The 21,801-nt window shown below is 44.5% G+C and overlaps 1 protein-coding gene across 10 annotated transcripts in view; it reads right to left on the bottom strand.

Moving 5' to 3' along the window:
- Positions 1-21,801, bottom strand: part of BCAS3 (BCAS3 microtubule associated cell migration factor) — a 624,015-nt gene that overhangs the window by 518,824 nt on the left and 83,390 nt on the right. For all 10 annotated transcript variants that reach the window (XM_087956170.1, XM_087956184.1, XM_087956163.1 and 7 more), the window contains exons 10-11: positions 9,237-9,313; positions 7,772-7,855 (exon numbers count right to left, since the gene is read on the bottom strand). In XM_087956170.1, coding sequence (XP_087812296.1) covers positions 7,772-7,855; positions 9,237-9,313 — 161 coding nt within the window. The remainder of the gene's footprint in view (positions 1-7,771; positions 7,856-9,236; positions 9,314-21,801) is intronic.

The raw sequence follows: 21,801 nt of genomic DNA, 5'->3' as shown, positions 1-21,801 counted from the left end.
CCAAAGCCCATCGACAAAGGTACAAAGGAGGAGTTGAAGGTGGCGGGGAGAAGCGGGGGACGGCTGGCTGGCCGGTCTCTCGGCTCACCTTGCCATGCGTGCTGATGCCGGTACCGGGCCGCGGATCATTTTGTGATGCCGGTACCGGGCCGTGGCACAAAAAAGGTTGGGGGCCACTGCCCTAGTCCTTCTTTTTCATCAAACTAGACATTCCCTCTCCAACTCTCGCTGCTAAACGTTTGTCCAGATGTTGTGGTTTTGTGGTCCTTCTGAGATGCCCACTCGGACACGCGCAAGGTCAGCCAACCTGGCCACAGCACCAGGGAACAACTGCTGAGGTTTCAGAAAATAAAAGGCAGGGTGCTTATCTAAGCAATAACCACCTGTGGCCACCCTGCCTTGCAACAGAACAGGAAGGCAAGGCAGCCAAAAAAAGACATCAGAAACGCCGATTCCAATTTGACCCAATCCATTAGTCCGTAAATATCAAGCCTGAAACCCGCCATGCCTCATTCCCTTCTGCGGTAAGCATATTTGTGAATTTTTCTTCGGTAATCTTTTAACCTTTCCCATGCCATATCAGCTGTCTTCTCTGTCCATTAGTGCTAATGGCCTGGCTCTCACATAAGCTGTTAGGACTCATTACGGAGTTATCAGGTAACAAGAGAAAACAGATGCCTGCTTTTTGCGTATGGTTTTTTAGAAGTGACTTGTGCTACTTTGGGGCTTAAAGGACTCCAAAAAAAAAAAGAGAGAGAGAGAGAGAGAGAGAGAAGAATGGAAAAAGTATCAGTGTTACTATGGGTGAGGAAGTCTGGGTGTTTAAATCTGTGTCTGGCATGTCAAAAGTACATTCTTTAGGGGGGGGTTTTTGGGGGGGGAGCTGTAAAAATCCTGAATATCAGCCTTATTGTTCGTTACAGTCATAAGGCTGGAAGGGACCTTGGAGATCTTCTAGTCCAACCCTTTCCAGTGCTAATAGTCTTTATATTATCCCGGATAAATGGTTGTCCAATCTTTTCTTGAAAACCGGCATCTAACTATGTTCACTGAGAACATTCAGAGTAAGGTGACAAGATTGAACATTCAGAGTAAGGTGACAAGGTTGCTTCTTTCAAACCTTATTGCTATTCAACTTGCCAATGAACTGGGGGGGGAGGGGAGGGTGGAATGGAGTGCTGAGAAGTTACGCACGGATCGGGAGAGCCTGGAAACCGTCAAAGGTCATCACTGCAGGTGCCTGAGAAGGAGTTGGACTGTTCCCAAAACAAAAGGACACTCATAGTTGGACAATGTGAACCTCCAGGGGTGGGGAGAAAGGGAAGCTATGGTTTAACTAAGCAAACATTTGCGCAGGGAAACCGGAGCTGGTTTTAAAACCAGAGCTGGTACCCAAATGGTATATCCAATAAAGTCTTACACTTTGGGGTATTCAAAGCTCCTGAGAGTTGTTTCCTTATTTTGGGTTCACTGGTCGAATAGTTGATATTAGAACTGTAACAGCCAGTATGTAAGACAAACAGGTAGAAGACTAGCAGAGCGCATGAACACCAACTAGAAGTCAGAAGACATGATGGAAACTCTTTAATTTCACAACATGTGGACAGACTCAACCATAGTTTCAACTGGGAAATTGTGACCATCCTAGACCAAACCAAGTCCCAAAATGCTAGAGAACTCCTAGAAGCCTGGCAACAACATCTACATACTGCCGGCTGCCTGCAATTTGGCAGTTCAAATCTCACCAGATTCAAGGTTGACTCAGCCTTCCATCCTTCCGAGGTTAGAAAAATGATGCTCCAGTTTGTTGGGGGGAAAGAGACTGACTCTGTAAAACTGCTTAGAGAGGGCTCTAGAGCATTGTGAAGCGGTATATAAGTCTAAGTGCTATTGCTATCCTGTGCAAAAGAGACTATCAACAAGTCAAAATGGGAATAAAAGGAGCCAAACACCTCCTCACCAGCAATCAGCACCCAAATGAGCATAGTTAACACCAAGAATAACATCAGACCAACAATCCAGAAGTAAAAAAAATACCCCAATCAAGGAACTGCCAAACAAGATAACAGTAAACACCCCAACCAAAGAACCTTCAAGACCACTCCCACCATTACGGATAGGGCAAGTTATAGAATAGAAATTGAGAGCAAACCTCACTCCCTACTAGCACTGATAACATTACCTAGTTTCGGTCATGAAACATCTGCAAGAAAAAACCAAGCTCAGGGAGCACCAAACAGCCTTCGTACCTAGTTCCCTTAGTTATTCATCCTATGGTTTAGAGTCCAGACCTCTTATCATATTGATTGCTCTTCTGTGCATCCTTTCTAGGGTCTCAGCATCTTTTTGGGGATCCTGGTGACCAGAACTGGAGGCAGTATTCCAAGTGCGGCCTCACCTGTACAGTATAAAGTGGTACTATCACTTCTTGAAATCTGGATGCTATCCTTCTGTTGATGCAGCTTCTGCAACACACTGCCGGTTCTTATTTAAGGGGGATCCACTAGGACACATCACTCTCTCTCTCACACACACACACAAACACACAGGCACTGCAGGTAGTCCTCGACTTACAACAGTTTGCTTAGTGACATGACTGTATCTCACGCTTATAACCACTGCAACATCATCATGGTCATGTGATTTACATTCAGATGCTTGACAACTAACTCACATTTATGATGGTCCTGGGGTCATGTGATCCTCTTTTATGAACCTTTTGGCAAGCAAAATCAATGGGGAAGCCAGGTTCACTTAATAATGGTGTTACTAGTTTAACAATTGCAGTGATTCACTTAACAAAGGGGACAAGGGAAGTTGTAAAATGGGGCAAAACCCACTTAACAAATTTCTCATTAAGCAACCTAAATTTGGGGCTCAATTATGGTCATAAATTGAGGACCATCTGTACTGTTGACTACTTCAGTGGCTAAAGAAAACTTCATCAGAGTATTTGCTAAAAGCAGCAAAAATACAGTGTTGCCTAGGTATCAGATTCAGATAGCTTTTTCTAATTTCAATTAATAAAAGTGCCCAACTTATCACATTACGGCAAGAGAACAGATACAATACTCCTTCCTCCTCCTATTTTCCCCACAACAACAATATGAGGTGAGTAGAGCTGAGAATGACTGGCCTGTGGTCACCCAGCTTTCAGGCTTAAGGTGGGACTAGAACTCTCCATCTCCTGGTGACTGGCCCAAAATCATCCAGCTCAGGGGTCCCCAACCACCGGTCCGCGGACTGGTACCGGTCCGTGGAACAAGTCCTACCGGGCCGCTGGTTTGCTGGCGCCGCCATCTTTTTGATGAAAAGTGCTTCTGGTGAGCTTTTCGGGTAGAAAGCTCACCGGAAGCACTTTTTCATCAAAAGATGGCGGCGCCCAGCTGATGCCGTACCGGGCCACGGCGCCCAGCTGATGCCGTACCGGGCCGCGGCATAAAAAGGTTGGGGATCACTGATCCAGCTGACTTTCATGCCTAAGATAGAACTAGTTAGTTAGTTAGTTTACTTGATTGCCATTGCACCTCATACAACGAAATAAAACACCATCTTCAGTGCACATCGTGACCATGAAAATAAACACAAATACACATCCTTCACACTCCACACATTGAACCGAAAACCCGTAACACCGCACCAACACTGCACTATAGAGTAGAATTCAAAAGAGCTACTGCCCCGGGATAGAAGCTGTTTTTCATCCTATTTGTGCTTGTTTTTAATATTCTGTACCATCTAGAACTCACCGTCTCCTGGTGATTGGCCCATAGTCACCCAGCTGACTTTCATGCCTAAAACAGAAAGAACTAGGACTAACTGTCTCCCAGTTTCTAATCTGCTGCCTTAGCCACTAAACCAAACTCTACTTGGCCGTATTTACCACGCCTTCTACTTTGAAAGCACACCAAAACTTCAGAATGCCCAAAACATCCTTCCTCCCCTCAATTTGTTTGCTCTAAGTCTTGGGGAAGGGGACACGCTAAATATTAATTAACTACCGTACAATATGCCTCTTTAACATCTGCAGCATAAAACCCACTCGACCATCAAGGTGTATTTCACTGGGTGAATAGTTAAATAGTCTCTATGAAAGCAGAAATACAAATCCAGAAATGGAGAGACTATCTTTTTAATTGTAAGAATAAGAATGAGAATATGCTGGCATTCATGAAATTAAGGAAATGTATGTTTAGAATAGAACAGAGTAACAGAGTTGGAAGGGACCTTGGAGGTCTTCTAGTCCAACCCCCTGTTCAGGCTGGAAACCCTATCTAACATCTTTTTAAAACTTCCAGTGTTGGAGCATTCACAACTTCTGGAGGCAAGTTGTATTTTATTCTGTATTAAAGTTGATAAAACAAATTGTGTAACACAGTTCCATATTCCCCCTCCCCTTCAAAATACACACACAGAGATCCATATTTGTCTTGACCGATACAAAACCTGTGATTTTTCCACACATTTAACAGAAGATTGGTTGGCATCCATAGTCATCATTATGGGATGCACTTTTTTTTTCTTTTCAAAATGTTGCTTGTTTATCTAAGGAAATGGCACATTCTCTGCCTTTTTCTGTGGGTTGTTTTGAAGAAGCTGGTCAAAGCCCACCAATTGAAAACTTCAACTTTTCAATTCCTTCCTTGCAAACCACCATGTCTTCTCCCAGAAAGTGAGAAACTGACGGGAGTTATAATAAGCAGGGCTTCAGAAACCCAGAGAGGGGTGTATTTTACAGTTAAATGACAATGTTTCTCGTGTTTAACTGAATTTACAGATATAAATTTAGAACGTAGGAGCTGGAAGGGACTGTCACCTAATCTAACCCTTTAGCCAGTTCAGAAATCCACCGAAAAATGCCTGACAGAAGGCCAATATCAGAACAGAATTCTTAAATTATGGCTCTATGTGTTACATTTTCCTACCGGATTGTAGAGGGAAAAGGAAATGGCCTGGAAGAGAAGAAGAAAAAGCTGCTACCGAGGCAATGGTGAGAGCCTATTAGGTGTAGTGGTTAAAGAATCAATCAACCAAACATTTATTGTCAATGCACAACATGTGTACAATGAAATTGAAAATCAGCCTAGAACAGGGGTGCTTATATTCGGCCTGTGGGGCCAGCCTGGAAAAGACTGGCCCGCAATGCCTCTGCCGGCTACAATGGGCATTGTGCCTCCCTCCGGCAGCCGGTTTTCGGCCTCCACAGCCTCCTGCAGCACTCAGCTGGCGAAAATGGGAGGCCTCCGAAGTGCCCGTTTTTGGCCGGCAGAGTGCTGCTGGAGGCCATGGAGGGCAAAAATGGGGCACGGGGAAGCTGCACGCTGCCCCCTCACCACACCATGTTTTGGCCAGTAAAGTACTGCAGGAGGCCATTCAGGCCAAAAAGGGGGCAAAGAGGGGTCCCCCCCCAGCCCCCCCACGCCCCGTTGGGGCCGGCAGGGTACTGTAGGAGGCATCTGTCCCATCTCCCCCCTGCCAGCACACAGAGGAGAACTACAATGCTGATCCGGCCCTTGAAGAAATCCAATTTGACACCTCTGGCCTCGAACCTGGGAGACTGTGAGTTCTAGTCCTTTGATTACAGGCAGTCCATGACTTACACCCATTCATTTAGTGACGGCTCAATGTCAACCCTGAAGCGAACCTGGCTGGGGCCATCTTTGAGGCTTCAGGGTTGCCACTGGATGGGAGGGGGAGGGAAATAGTTAACTGGGGTTTTGCAAACAAAAGGTTTTCCTGTAGGAACCAAGGTCATTCTAACAGGTGGCTGGGAGGGGAGGAGCAAAGTAACCAAGCAACTGGCCAGCACCTCGATTGGACCATGTGACTGATGACTTGGGGGGAAAAGGAGGAAGACTTTCTCTTTTAATTAGGTAAAAACCGCGGGAACTTTCAGAGTTGGTTTTCACCAGTTTTGCCAATAGGATGTATCCAATAACTGTGTTACTAACTCAACAACTGCAGCAGAGGTGGGTATTCAGCAGGTTCTGACCAGTTCTGGAGAACTGGTAGCAGAAATTTTGAGTAGTTCAGAGAACTGGCAAATACCACCTCTGACTGGAGATTTTACAGTATCCTTCCCCTGCCACACCCCCACGCCCACAGAATCGGTAGTAAAAAAAATTAAAATCCCACCACTGAACTGCAGTGATTCACTTAACAACTGTAGCAAGAAAAAGGTGATAAAATGGGGCAAAACTCACTTAACAACTGCCTTGCTTACCAACTTACATTTTGGGCTCTGTTATGGTCGTAAGTCAAGGACTATCTGTACTGGAGCTAGGATTTTAAAAGCCATCGTCCACGTCTTCTATCTGGGTAGGTGGCCTTCAGCTGATGCCCACAAAGGTACCACTTTTTACTCTTTAATCTTACCCAGATGTTTTCCATAGGATTTCCATATTCAGAGACATGACATTTTTAAAAAAGGCATATGTCCTCATGCTGTGAAAATATATATTTCTTCATTCACATTTATATTTATGTCAAAACGGTGGCCCTCCAGATGTTATTTTAGCCTTGATCATTCCTGACCACCAGCTCTGTTGGTGCTGGGCTCCTATCGTGCCTGTGGGTTTTCTGGATAACCATTTCAGGAGGGAATGTTGGATTAGGTAGAAATTCCCTGTTTTATAAAAAGCACAGCTCCATTTAAGTTCCTACCAATTTTTTTCAGGTGAAAATGTCTTGATAGATAGATATATAGATAGATAGATAGATAGATAGATAGATAGATAGATAGATAGATAGATAGATAGATAGATATACACATTTTATTTGTATATTTTTCTTTCTCATACATGAGTACTTAATAAACAGTGTATTGTCTGGGTCAATTTACAATAGTAGCAATATTTACTTGTATAGTATTCTTCCAATTTCTAATTTCTACCTCTACTGTCTAATCATTTGTAAAATAAATCCCATGTTAAAAATATTCTGTATCTTCTTTATTGTTTATCTTTAATGTTAACCTATCCATTTCCGCAAAGTCTAATATTTTTTTAATTATGTTTTCATCTGTAGGAGTTTCCTCATTTTTTTCAATATTGTGCAAATACAATTCCTGCTGCTGTCAACCCATGTAGTATTAAATATACAACCCCTTTGTCATAATTTTCTGGTAATATGCCTAACAAAAATGAAGGTGAAAGTTGAAAATGTTTTTAATGTCATTCTAATTGGTTTGTCAGATTAAATTGTTTAATTCTTTTTGTATTTTGTTGATACGAAACCTGCCGTTTTCTTATTTTCGCCTGTATCTTTTTTGAGGAAAGGGGAGTTATACAACTGAAATAAATGCTTTTGGCTATACAGGTAGTCCTCAATTTACAACAGTTCATTTAGTGACCATTCAAAGTTTACAACAGCCCTGAAAAAAAGGGACTTAGGACCATTTTTCACAGTTGCAACCTTTCCAGCACCCCCACAGTCATGTGATCAAAATTCAGTCGCTTGGCAACTGGTTCCTATTGATGACCGTTGCAGTGTCCCAGGGTCACGTGATCCCCTTTTGGCAAGCAGAGTCAATGGGGAAGCCAGATTCGCTTAACAACTGGGTCACTCACTTATCAACTGCAGTGATTCACTTAAGAACTACGGCAAGAAAGGTCCCTTAGTAAATGTCTCACTTAACAACATTAATTTTTTGGCTCCGTTCCGGCTGTAAGTCGAGGACTACCGACTGTACTCAACCCTGAAATGAAAGACAGTATAAAAACTACTTTTAAATAAAAATGTACGTCGCCATGTCGGCCACGGAAAGACTCACTTTGGCTGCGCTGATGACTGTGGCTGTGTAGGACTGGATGTTATCGCCACAAGCTCCACCCCGGGACTGATGGCAACGAATCAGCTGCAAGAAGGAAGTGTTTGCATTAGGTCAAGTCAACCAATCAACAGCAGAACCCCCTTGGGCAGACCCTTGGAGCCCTGGGATTCTCCTCCCACCCCTCCTTCCACCCCGTTACGAGCAGTCCTCGACTTACAACAGTCCTTTTAGCGACCGTTCAAAATTACAACGGCAGTGGGGGGGGAAAAGTGACTTGTGACCGTTTTTCTCACTTGCAACCACCGCAGCATCCCCAAGGTCATGTGACCTAAAAATTCACACTCTGGGCAACTGGCAGGTACGCCTGATGGTGTAGGACAGGTGACTCGGGGCCCACGTGGTCACGTTTTGCAACCTTCTGGCAAGCAAAGTCAACGGGGAAGCCGGATTCACTCAAGAACCGTGTCCCTGACTTACAAGCTGCGGTGATTCACGTCACACCCCGTGGTAAGGACGGTTGTAAAATGGGGCCTAATTTGCTTAACAACTGTCTTGTTTAGCAATGCAGATTTGCAGCTCAATTGTGATGGTAAATTGAGGGCTTAGATTATAGTAACACCGGCTACTTAAAGGGTACCTTCAATCCTGCCTCTACAATTAGCATTTTAAGAAAATGCTTATTTTTATATTACCCTCTCTCTTTCATTCTCTCTCTCTCATTCTCTCTCTCTCTTTCATTCTCCCTCTCATTATCTCTTTCATTCTATCTTATTCTCTGTTTTATCTCTTTCATTCTCTCTTTCACTCTCTCTCTCATTGTCTCTCTTTCATTCTCTCTCATTCTCTCTCTCTCTCCCCCCATCTCCCTCCCTCCCTCTCGCCCTCCCTACATGTGTTTGTGTAAGAAAGTCCTGTTTATTGCTGCATTCTCTCCTCCAGCCAGATTGTCCTAGGCAAGGCAGGAGACCATGCCAACAAATGAGCCCATACAAGCAAACAGAGGCAGGAAAGCAACTGGAACAAATATTTTTTTTTCCTCTCTCTCTCCCCTTTTATCAGTCCAGGCAGCTATTAATAGTTTTGTAGAGTTGTGATTCATGAATTTCTCAAACCTACTTCTGGGAAGTCTTTCCTTCCCATTAGGGGGATTCCGTCCAAGTTTTCAGAGGCCCCTGAAGCGCTGGGACTTCAGATTACACCGCCCTGATGGACTGCAAGGAAAGTAAACTACAGGACTCATAATAAAAACACCAAGAGGACTATTTGGAAGTCAACCATCCTTACACATGTTCTTTTTCTACCACATCCGTGTATGTGTGTGCATGTGTGTGTGTGTGTGTGTGAGAGAGAGAGAGAGAGAGAGAGAGGAGAAAGAGAGAGAGAGAGAGACAGACAGACAGACAAAGAGAAAGAAAAGGAAAGAGCCAGATTTAAATCAGTAACAAAATTAGAATGGATTCCTTACCTTGTTTTCTGCATAGGCCAGCCACCGGCTCCCTAGAGCTATGGGGTTCATATTTGGCCCTGGACAAGGATAGCAACCTGAGAACAAAATATGCAAATGGTAGCATTATTGGAATGGAGACAAAGAAGTGTTTCTTCTCCACACAAAACTCTTGCCTTGTAATTTAAAGAGTCCACAGGTCTCATCATCTTATTTTGGAACCAGTGACATTTTTTGTAGCCCAGGTTGAGATGTTTGATAAATAATCGAGCGGAAACAGGACCCTACTCAAGGAACTAGTAAGAAGATCACGTCCTAACCAATCCAGATAGGCTACTGTACAGAGAGAAAACCTCACTCTCTTCTAGCACTGATAATGTTACCTAGGCAGGTAACGAAATGTCTGCAAGAAAACAACCTAGCTCAGAGAACACGAAGGGCAAAACATTTGGTCCTTTCCCTATTGGGAATAATGAGAAAAAGTGTTATGTTGTCCCCCTTGTTTATTTGAACTTGTGAAACCATCCACAGGTGTATTAGACTTGGGAAGCCTAGAATGAATGTTAACCGATCAATTAATGTGGTCTGGTGTGCTTTTGGCCTAACATACTCTGCAGATATACCCATTTATGCTTACTGCTGTAGGTAAACTAAGCCACTGTGTTTTAAATTATGGATTAGAAAATTCTGACATCTCCGGATAGCTAAAGTATTCTGAAGCGAGCACTGGGAAATAGCAATAAATACTATTCATTCACACTCACTGACGACAATTTATATGGCCACTCTCAGTGACTCCAGGCAGCTTATAACAATAAAAACACAATATAAAACAATAAAAACAATAACCCCCCACTCCCCTGGCCACAGCAAACAAAGAAGCCATTTGATGGGCTCCATCCCACTCTGGGGCCACCAGGCCTGTTGGCAAAAACAGGGTCTTGTCAAAGTGGAGATTAATCTTTTACTCCCTGTAGGGATGATGTTCCACAAGGAGGAAGCTGCCCCGGAGAAGGGCCTTCTTCTTGGTCCCTTTAGGTGGACCTCCCTTAATTAATTAATTCCCTTCAACAAGATACATTTGGGGGAGAGCGGGGTGACCATCCCTGGGAGATAACCATCATTCTATAACTCCTTCCTTTCTCTGGTATGGAATGAGAGATCAGGGGCGCTTTTTGGAAGACGGAAGGTGGTCTTCCATCTTCCAAGACTTTGAGGCAGGATAGTCTGGACAGACCTCTCAATAAGTTTTATTTTATTACCCCAACCAAAGAACATAGTAACTAACTATGTAACTAACTTCTGGTAACTAACATCTCGTCTTTTGCTGGTGGATTATAAATGCAAAATCCGCTGCTTTATATGACTAATAATCGCAAGCCTTTGATCCAGACTTATCTCAGCAACCGTTTGATACCAGGTCCTGGTCAAAATAGCCTCAGTCATATGACATAAATGAATGAGGTTCAGGACCAAGTGCAGATATTTCTGGTTGCTCGTCCCAAAAGTGCTTTTTTCCACAAGGCAACTGGATTTCCTTGGCTTTCTTTTCTTTTTTTGAAAATCTTTCGCTTCTCATCCAAGAAAGCCTCTTTGGTTCTAATTGTCTTGCTTAGCAGTTAGAACTGAAGAAGCTTCTTGGAGGAGAAGTGAAACGTTTTCAAGGGAGAAAACCAAGAAAATCCAATTGCCTGGTGGAAAAAGCACCTTTGGGACGACCATGACCTGGATGATTGAGAATCTCCATAGACCTTTCTGGTTCCTCCTTAACTTCTTTGAGGTTCACGGAGGGGAACCGGCCCCAACTGGAGGTACATTCTTCACTTTGATAGAGAGACCCTGAGTTGCACCAGGTAAAAGGTAAAGGTTCCCCTCACACATCCGTGCTAATCATTTCCAGCTCTACGGGGCGGTGCTCATCTCTGTTTCTAAGCTGAAGAGCTAGCGCTGTCCTAAGATGTCTCCATGGTCATGTGGCCAAAGGCGCAAGGAACGCTGTTACCTTCCCACCAAAGGGATCCCTATTTTTCGATGCAAGTTCAGTTCATTTTTTACATGCTTTCGAACTGCTAGGTTGGGACAAGTAACGGGAGCTCACTCCGTTACGCGGCGCTAGGGATTCGAACCACTGAACTGCCGACCTTCTGATCAATAAGCTCCACATTTTAGCCACTGAGCCACTGTGTCCCTATTGCACCAGGTCAGAGCCAGACATTCTGCACCAAGCAGAATTTCCATGGCAGAAACACCAGCAGTTGATTGCTTTTTAAACTATATTTATGTGAAATGTGTCCACTGTCTTTCTAACCAGTAACATCAAAAACTGTTAACAAAAGACAAGATTTTAAAATGTCTGGTGCTAACAAAAACATGTAATAGCTAAAAGGAAAAAAAGAGATTCCTAAACCAAGAGTATGGGAACCAAGTAAGGAACTTAGAAACTTCAAAGTGACTACTGATACATTTGGACTGAACAGGCTCCCAGCTGAAGGATTTTATGGAGTGTTGGAAAGCTAAAAATAGAGTCCCGAGGAAGTGAGTTTTGATGTCTGGGTGAGATACGGGAAAACGCCATGTCTTGTACAACTACTTGTTTCACTGGAGGGTTGAGAGGGCAGAATTAGCAAAGGAAGTTGAAGCAGTACATCAATATGCAGTATATTCTGGGTTGGAATAAGCCAACCCACCCCTAATCATTACATTTATTATCAAAACACCATCATTACTCTATATAAATATGTTTGAAAGCAACCATCCCAGTTAGAAGGAGGGATCAAACAGGGAACTAGTCTGGACTCCTTATGTAGGCACAAGAGGGCAAGGGGAGATTCCTGTGAAACAGGCAGAGAACAATAAAGTAGCTCGTTTGGATCTGCTTGTTTGTGCCTGACATATGGAGAAGGAGGAGGAGGAAGAAAGATGGAAGAGGAGGAGGGATAGAGAAGGAGGAGAAGAGACAGAAAAGGAGAGAAGATGAGGAGGAAGAGGAGGAAGAAGAGGAGGAGGAGGTGGAGGAGGAGAGGGGAAGGAGGAAAGAGGAGGAGGAATAAGGAGAAGGGATAGAGAAGGAGGAGAAGAGACAGAAAAGGAGAGAAGAGGAGGAGGAGGAGGAGGAGGAGGAGGAGGAGGAGGAGGAGGAGGGAGGAGGAGGAGGAGGAGGAGGAGGAGAGATGGGAAGGAGGAGGAGGAGGAGGGATGAGGAGAAGGGATAGAGAAGGAGGAGAAGAGACAGAAAAGGAGATAAGAGGAGGAGGAGGAGGAGGAGGAGGAGGAGGAGGAGGAGGAGGAGGAGGAGGAGGAGGAGGAGGAGGAGGAGGAGGAGTTGGGAAGGAGGAAGAGGAGGAGGAATAAGGAGAAGGGATAGAGAAGGAGGAGAAGAGACAGAAAAGGAGAAAAGAGGTGGAGGAGGAGGAAGAGGAGGAAGAGGTGGAGAAGGAGAGATGGGAAGGAGGAAGAGGAGGAGGAGGAATAAGGAGAAGGAATAGAGAAGGAGGAGAAGAGACAGAAAAGGAGAGAAGAGGAGAGAAGGAGGAGAAAGAAGAGGAGGAAGAGGTGGAGGAGGAGAGATGGGAAGGAGGAAGAGGAGGAGGAGGGATGAAGAGAAGGGATAGAGAAGGAGGAGAAGAGATAGAAAAGAAGAAAGGAGGGAGGGGGGGATGAGGACAATGACTATGGGGTCTTTGGTGTTTTCTCTGCTTGGTGGTTTTCTTGCAAATGTTTCATCACCAAACTAGGTAATATCATCAGTGCAAGAAGAGAGTTGGGTTGGGGGGAGGGAGGAGGAGGAGGAGGAGGAAGAGGAGGAGGAACAGACTTCATGTACTGAAGTCTCCTTTGTCTGTGATCTTCAATCCCCTAGTCTATAAGCTTCAATCCTTATGATTGCTCTTCCTTGTCTAAATCAAATAACTAGACATTTGGTCTGCTTATTTTTCCCCCCCACTGGACATACATCCTGATGCAGCATAAAACTTTCATACATTCATTTAAAATGGGGAGAGGAGAAAAAATTCACTGGCTGCAAAAATTCTGAAGTTAGAATTCTCTACTTTAGACAAGCCTATATATCATTATATTGAGTTTACGTGAGCTGAATATAACATGTGGCCCATCTTCTTGACATACAACGTAAGTCAATACATGGTTAGGCTAACTTACATCTCTTCATTTTTATGTGGCTCTTAAAAAGTAGGCCATCCATCATTCCTCTTGCTTTCTTCCACTTAGATTGGTTTTGGGTTTCTTATACAGTTCTTTTTTGCTCTTTGAATGAAAATACCTATTTTCCTTAAAGTTACCTCTCACATTTGGGCTTAGTGCTAATGCAACATTTTACCTGATTTCTTAACCTAACTTTGTAATCTGACAGTAACCAAAAAAGATGTATAGACTCCATATCCTCCCAAGAAAGAAATTGTCTTTCTTTTTTTGCCTTTTTTAACTGCAATGAATAATTGCAGTTACGATGGTTCTTTTGGCAACTGTGTTATCCAAGCACTTTTTGCAAATCGCTTTTTTTTTTTGCAAATCTATGGATCCGAACCCGTTTTGCAAATCTACCTCTAATTGTGGCCATGAAATGCTTTAGGGAGTGAATCGTAGATAGCAATAAAATGCTGGAGCATTTTAGACCATTACTGTATTCCCATTAATGCCAAGGAAAAGTAATTAACACGTTTTATAACTGGGCATTTGCAAAGATGGATAGAGTTGATAGGAAGGTAGCTTTGGCAGCTTTTAAAAAAGAACTTTCAAATTTGTGTCCCTGGATTGCATCACCCAGCTATTCCAGCCAGAAGTCATGGATGACAGGAACTCTAAGTTTAGCTTGTACAATCTAGTGATTCAGTGATTCCAAAATTCATAGGAAATGCATCTCTGATTAATCATTTGTTTGGAAAACTAAGAGAAGCTTTTATCCGGAGAGGTGAAGAAGTACAAGTTGTTACATGCCGCATCTAGGTAGTCCTCGACATACGGCCACAATTGAGCCCAAAATCGTTGTCGCTGAGTGAAGCATTTGTTAAGTGGGCTTTGCCCCATTTTGCGACCCTTTGTGGCACGGCTGTTAAGTGAATCATTGCAGTTGTTAAGTTAGGGACACGATAGTTAAGTGAATCCGGCTTCCCTGTTGTCTTTGCGTGAAAGAACGTCACAAAGGGGGAACACATGAAAACGCCCCCAGGATACTGCAACCGTCATAAATACGAGTCAGTTGCCAAGCATTTGAATTTTGATCACTTGACTATGGGGATACGGCAATGGTCATCAGTATTTAAAAGGCCATAACTCACTTTTTTCAGTGCCGTTGTAACTTTGAGTGGTCACTAAATGAACTGTTGTAAGTTGAGGACCAGCTGTGCAGCTCCACTTACAGCTATTCGTTTAGTGACTGCTCTACAACAGCACTGAAAAAAGTGGCTTAGGATCACTTTTCACACTTAATGACCGTTGCAGCATCCCCGTCCCCTTTAGTAACCTTCTGACAAGCCAAGTCAAGGGGGAAGTCAGATTCATTTAACAACCTGTGACTTACTTAACAACTGCAGGGATTCACTTAACAGCTGTGGCAAGAAAGGTCGTAAAAAGGGGCAAAACTCACCCAATGACTGTCTTGCTTAGCAAATGGCTACCTGGGGCTCAATTGTGGTCGTATGTCGAGGACTACCTGTAACAGCAAATCTCTTTTCTTTAAAGTTCCAGAAGCCTCTGGCGTCTTGCTGTTAGACAAAGCAGCAGGTCAGCGATTAGATGCTTATTAACATGTCAAGTTGTCTTCTGCTGAGCGTAGACACTCAGCTCCTCCCGTTCTTCCTATTGCATTGGGAAGCATTTCTACAAGGCCTTGGGAAGTGCTTGGCTGAAGTGCTTCTAATTTGGACATCACAGCAATTCAATCTGAAATCAATTTTTCAAGCTGGACAAAAGCTCCAGACTATCTACCTATCAATGGAGAATGAAGGAACTGTAGCAATCTTCCAATATCTCAGGGGCTGCCACAAAGAAGAAGAGGCCAAGCTATTCTCCAAAGCCCCAGAAGGCAGGACAAGAAGCAATGGGTGGAGACTCATCAAAGAGAGACGCAACCTGGAATTGAGGAGAAACTCCCTGACAATGGGGACAAATAACCAGTGGAACAGCTTGCCACCAGAAGTTGTGGGTGTTTCATCGCTGGAGGTTTTTTAAGAAAAGATTGGACAGCCATCTATCTGAAATGGTATAGGGTCTCCTGCTTGAGCGGGGGGTTGGGCTAGAAGACCTCCAAGGTCCCTTCCAGCTCTATTCGGATTAATTGATTCGTTAAAGAAAGATCAAATGAAAAACCGAAAATAGATATGGGAAAAAGTGATACATGGCCAGTACATTAAAAAAAAAGTAACAACCAAAGCAGATAATAACATCTGAGACCTGTGCAGTATATAGGTGGTTTGTCTCTCCGACAACTAAGAAGAAATCTTCTAGGAGTGAGGACAATTGATCTGTGGAATAACTTGCCTTCAGAAGTTGTGCGTGCTCCAACACTGGAGGTTTTTAAGACGAGATTGGACAATCCTTTGTCTGAAATGGTAGAGGGCAAGGGTGCCAAATTCTATTTCACTGAGGGCCCCATCAGGGTTGTCTTTAACCTCGAGGGACCAGGTGGGGGTGACCAGTTTGTCATCACTCATGTCGGGGAGGCCCAAGCGCTCTGCCAGCAGCAAAAACAGAGCTCTCCCAAGCTCTGTTTTTGCTGGCAAAGGGTTGCAGGAGGTTGCTGTTGCAGCCGAAAACGGAGCTCGGGAGGGCCGCAGGCAGCCCTCCGCACCTCTGTTTTCACTGGCAGAGAGGCACTGTGGGCCAGTCCTTCACTGTTTCCAGGGCGGCCCCACAGGCCAGATCTAAGCACCACCTGGGCCGGATCTGTCCCCTGGGCCTTGAGTTTGACAACCCTGGTATAGGGCAGAGGTCTCCAAACTTGGCAACTTTAAGACTTATGGACTTTAACTCCCAGAATTCTGGGAGTTGAAGTCCACCAGTCTTGAAGTTGCCACGTTGGAGGACCCCTGGTATAGATAGGGTCTCCTGCTTGAGCAGAGGGCCAGACTAGAAGACCTCCAAGGGGTCCTTTCCCACTCTGTTGGAAGAGGGGTCTTCTGGGACTTTTGGCCTGCGCAACAGATGCTGTGCCTTGTAGCGTGTTTCCGATTCCCACCAAAATGACAAATCGGCCAAACGGCTCTGGTTTATAGAACCTCAGGCGCCGAACTGCACTCGACCTACAGAAGTAGCTCGCAAACATACAATGAGATCAAAGATGTTTTTCTCTTCCCATAAAATTCCTCCCAGGGCTGGATAATCCAACCAAAATGGTCACAGATCAAGACCGACAGAGGTGTGGAATGGGGAAAGAGTAAATAAAGGATCAGAAGGAACGGTACAGCACTGTTTATGGGCCCGCAGACTGATAAACAAACTGCGGAGGACTTTTGACTAATATTTTGTTTATTCCTCCAAAACAGCACAGAGACACATGCACCAAAAAAAAAAAGAGAGAGAGAGAAAAAGATACATTAAAAGATGTTTACAAAGAGCATAAAGTAACCAAGTTTTGCCATTGTGTTTACAGATTCCCCTTTGAGATGAAAAGCCCTACAGAAATGTCATCATTCACCCACCCGGCCCCATCACATCTTCTATTGTTCTGAAGCGTCTTCCTGTTACGACCCACCCTTGAACCCCTTCCCAAGGACTCCTAACAAAACCCGGCTGGTTCCTACTGCCGTTTGGCAAGAGATTATGGGAAACGGGGTATTTACGCTGCATGCAGCTGACCCGACAGACCTGCGGCTCTTCGGCAGCTGCACCACTCACTACCTCAAACTTAGAATAAAAGAGAGTAGCAGAACCGGAAGGGGCCTTGCAGGGCTTCTAGTCCAACCTCCTGCTTAGGCCTACACCACTTGTCTGATGGTTATCCAACTTCTTTTTAAAAATTTTCAGTGTTGGAGCATTCACAACTTCTGGAGGTAAGTTGTTCCACTGGTTAATTGTCCTCACTGTCAGGAAATTCCTCCTTAGTTCCAGGTTGCTTCTCTCTTTGAATAGTTTCCCCCTGTTGCTTCTTCTCCTACCTTCAGGTGCTTTGCAGAATAGCTTGACTCCCTCTTCTGTGGGGCAGCCCCTGAGATATTGGAACACTGCTATCATGTCAGCCCTGGTCCTTCTTTCCACCAGACTAGCCATGCCCAGTTCCTGTAACTGTTCTTTATATGTTTTAGCTTCCAGTCCCCTAATCCTCTTTGTTGCTCTTCTCTGCACTCTTTCTAGAGTCTCTCCCTCCCTCCCTCCCTCTCTCAGAGGCAGAGATCTTCTACACCTAAAACTGGCCTTCCTTCTCTCCCTTCTGATCCCTCCTAGGCCCCTCCCTCCCTATACAGGTAGTCCTCAGGATGTGACCACGACACAATCCAACATTTCCATTGCTAAGCAGAGCAATGGTCCCAAAGATGCTTTTTCCAAAGGCAAGCGGGCTTTGTTTTTTTCTTGAAGACGTTTCGCTTCTCATCCAAGAAACTTCTTCAGTTCTGAAGCTTCTTGGATGAGAAGTGAAACGTCTTTCAAGGAGCCAAGCAGGGCTGACATAATTTATGGCAGGTCCTGATGAGAATCAGGTCTGTGTTTCATCAGCCTAAAACTCCTGGAGGCCTAGCTGAGAAGTCAGGAAAAGAGATGGAATTCTTCCTTCTCCAGTGACCAACCAATTAGTCACTCCCAATTGGGAAATGGGAAGGTTACTCAGACAATTCCCACGCTTGCCCTCTCCAGAAATCAGTTTTTCCAGGTGAAGGATTTCCCCCCAATTTCCCCCAGGAAAAAAAGAAATTCTAAGAAACAGCTGGAGTAGGGCTACCAGATTTGGAATCCAAACATCTGGGCAATCGCTAGCTAAGAAACGTCCGACAGCTCATTGTGTGCTACCAGCAGTCTCCTAACTTACAACAATTGAAGCCAGAATTTCTGTTGTTAAGCAGGACAATTGTTAAGTGAGTCATGGCCATGTGGTCCATGAAATCATTGCGGTTGTTAAGTGAATTGTGCGTCATTAAGCAAATCTGGTTTCCCCTGCTGGCCAGCTGGGAAAGTCACGAATGGTGATCAAATGATCGTGGGACACTACAGCAGTCGTAAATACATGCTGACATGCCAAGATTTGGATCACCATTACTGTGGGGATTTCCCAAAGAAGCCAGAGGCAACTGAACTTTCTGGTTTTTCTTTGAAGACATTTCGTTTCTCACCCAAGAATCTTCTTCAGCTCTGGATGAGAAGCAAAATGTCTTCAAAGAAAAACCAGAACGTCCAGCTGCCTTTTGAAAAAGCACCTTTGGGACAACCATGACCTGGAAAACCTCCATAGACACTGTGGGGATGCTGCATCAGATATAAGGGCGAGGACCGGTTGTAAGTCAAGGACTATCTGTATTCCTGATTTCTGCAGCCCAGATAGGTTGGCAGGCCAGTGTCAGAGCAGGCAAGTTTCCACAGTTGTAGGAACCCCGTTAGCCCAAAAAGTATTTTGTTTTTGTTTTTCAAAAAGGAAACTGGGTTTTTAGTTTAAAAAAACAACAACGTTTCGCTTCTCATCGAAGGGGCTTCTTCAGTTGTGAATGAGAAGTGAAACATTTTCAAAACCCCAAGAAAGTCCAGTTGCCTTTTGAAAAGCACCTTTGAGACAACAATGACTGGACGGTTGAGCGTCTCCATAGACATAAACCCTGCTAGAAACAAATATAGTGTTCGAAGCATACACATCCTCCCAGCATCCCACCTTCTGTGATAAAGCCAGTTGAAACGTCAAAATGAAACAGGGCAAACAAAGTTGAAAGTGCTTTCCTAACCAAAGACAGCTGTCCTGGGAAATGACACAACCAGCCAGCCCTGCAAAACTAGCCAAATCTTAGCACTCAAACCGATCCTGTCTCTGTTCGAGTTTTTAATTTTGACCAAGCCGAAGAAGTCTGACTTCCTTGGGAGCTTCCAGGTGCATTTTTTTCTTCTACCACTGCCCTGCCCTAATCATGGAGCTTCAGAGGACATCCAAGAGATGATGTTTCCCATTCATAATTCTCTTTCATTCTAACTCGTCTCCTATTCTATTTTTTCCCCCTCCTCAGGAAGGGAAATTATATCAGGCAAGAAAAAAAAATGGAATGGTTGCCCGATGTCCTGTGATCTGTCAAGATTATACCGTGTTTCCCCGAGAATAAGACCCTGTCTTATATTTTTTGCCACAAAAAAAGGCACCAGGTCTTATTTTCAGGGGATGTCACTAACTGATTAACCTCACTTGTGCGCATCGCCCCCAGCCTCCTTTTCGCTGTCAGAGGCCTTCAGGAACTTCTTCTTCTATGGCCGGCAAGGCTTTCCTAAAGGCCTATACGGCTGGTAACAGAGCTCAGGATCGATCCAGAGCTTTGGTCTCAGCTCCAGAGGCCTTCAGGAAAGCCTTACCAGCCTTGCTGGCTGCAGAAGAAATGGGCTGGCAAGGCAGGTGTCGGGGTGTGCGAGGCCTGGCTACAACTGTCCAAAGGTAAGTAGTAGGGCAGCTCCACCCTCCCATCCCCCACCCTAGTTTAATTTTTACCCGTCCAGTCTGGAGTGGGTGGGATCTTAATGAGGGCTTATTTGTGGGGGGGTAGGGCTTATATTGGGCGCACGTGTAAAAATCAAGCTATGACTTAATTTCAGGGTAGGTTGTATTATTGGGGAAATAGTACTACTGTTTCATTGTAATTCTCCAGAAAATACTACCTACAGGGAGTCCTCATCTTACGCCCGTAACTGGGACCAGAATTTCTACTGCTAATCAAGATGGGTGTTAAGTGAATCATGCCCAATGTTAATGATCTTTTTTTTGGCCACCGTTGTAAAGCAAATCACTCAGCAGTTGCTTACTAAATCCTGCGGTCATTAAACAAATCTGGCTTCCCCCAATGGCTTTTGCTTGTTGGTGGCAAATGGCGAAGCCAGGATACTGCAATTGTCATAAAAAATGTGCACATTACCAAGCTTCCAAATGTTGATCAACTGATCGTGGGGAAGCTGCAACTATTGTTATGTGGGATGACCAGTGGTAAGTCACTTTTTTCAGTGCCCTTGTAACTTCAAACAGTTCAGTTTTGATTAAAACTAAGGAAGATGCATAAAGGAAGATAGTCTACCTGCCATCCAGAGGCTCCTCTGGCAACTTTTTAAAAATTGGAGAATTAAACTGTGTGGTTCTCCAAAGTGCAAGTGGGTATGGAGACAGAGAGAAGATGGGGGACACACACTGGGGTTATCTTTGAGTTGAGATTTATCATACAGGTTGTCCTTGTACATTTAGTGACCATTCGAAGTCACAATGGCACTGAAAAAAGTGACTTACGACCATTTTTCACACTTAGGACCATGGCAGCATCCCCGTGGTCAGGTGATTAAAACTCAGGTGCCTTGGCAACAGAATTAGAATTAGAATAACAGACTTGGGAGGGACCCTGGAGGTCTTCTAGTCCAACCCCCTGCTCAGGCAGGAAACCCTACACCCTTTCAGACAAATGGTTGTCCAGTCTCTTCTTAAAAACTTCCAGTGTTGCAGCAACCACAACTTCTGGAGGCAACTGGTTCATATTTATGACGGTTACTGTGATCTGAGGTCACGCAATCCCCTTCTGACAAGCCAAGTCAATGGGGAAGCCAGACTCACTTAACAACTGGGTTACTAATTTAACAACTGCAGTGATTCATTTAACCACTGTGGCCAGAAAGGTTGTAAAACGGGGCAAAATTCACTTGACAAATATCTCACTTAGCCACAGAAATTTTGGGCTCAATTATGGTCAAGGACTAACCTGTACTTGGGTGGGGGGAACGTGCAGATGTCCACCTCAATAGGGGGGCCAAGCGAAATCCCACAAGCGGGGCAGAGGGGGGTGGGAATTGGCACCAGCTCTGCATAAATAAGTAATGGACCTATACAATTCGACCTATGGAGAGCAGAATCATCATTTTTAATATAGCCCGGAGTAAGCGCGCTGCCTAAATTCTTCAAGAAAAATAGCCACTTCAGGGACTCGGTTCCATCCCATCAATAGAAACTTGGTGCCAGATAATGGCTTTAGTCATTGTCTTCCTCCCTGGAGACCGGGGAAAGCATCAAGGGAGGTTGACAAGATTTGGAGAAAGGGAGCCATCGCTCGGTGTTATTATTGGACACGGAGTTGCTGCCATGTCACAACGCTTAGCTGCTTGTCCACTTTCAAAGGCAGGAGCCATTTTCCTTCCATTATTTTCCGCTAAGTAAACACATTTGGAGGGAGATGTCTGTCGGCAGAAAAAGGAGGATGACGCCCTGGTGGTGTGGAACAGGGACAGAAGGCCACAAGCCTTTTCTGAATTGTCCATGTTGTGTCCTGTCCCAGTTTAATGCACAGCAGGGCATTCGGCAAAGGGATAATGGAAAATCTATGTTCTGTTTCTACTGCTTGCTCAGTTTAACTGTACAGGTGAGTCCTCGACTTACAACAGTTCATGTAGTGGCCGTTCAACGTTACAACGACACTCTTAA

This window comes from Notechis scutatus, chromosome 1, assembly GCF_049901735.1.
Source record: "Notechis scutatus isolate UNSWTSFEM ecotype Mainland chromosome 1, rNotScu1.2, whole genome shotgun sequence".
In the NCBI taxonomy this organism is placed as follows: Eukaryota; Metazoa; Chordata; class Lepidosauria; order Squamata; family Elapidae; genus Notechis; species Notechis scutatus.
The sequence above is the reverse complement of the archived record's forward strand: the minus strand, read 5'-3'. Positions and strand labels throughout refer to the sequence as shown.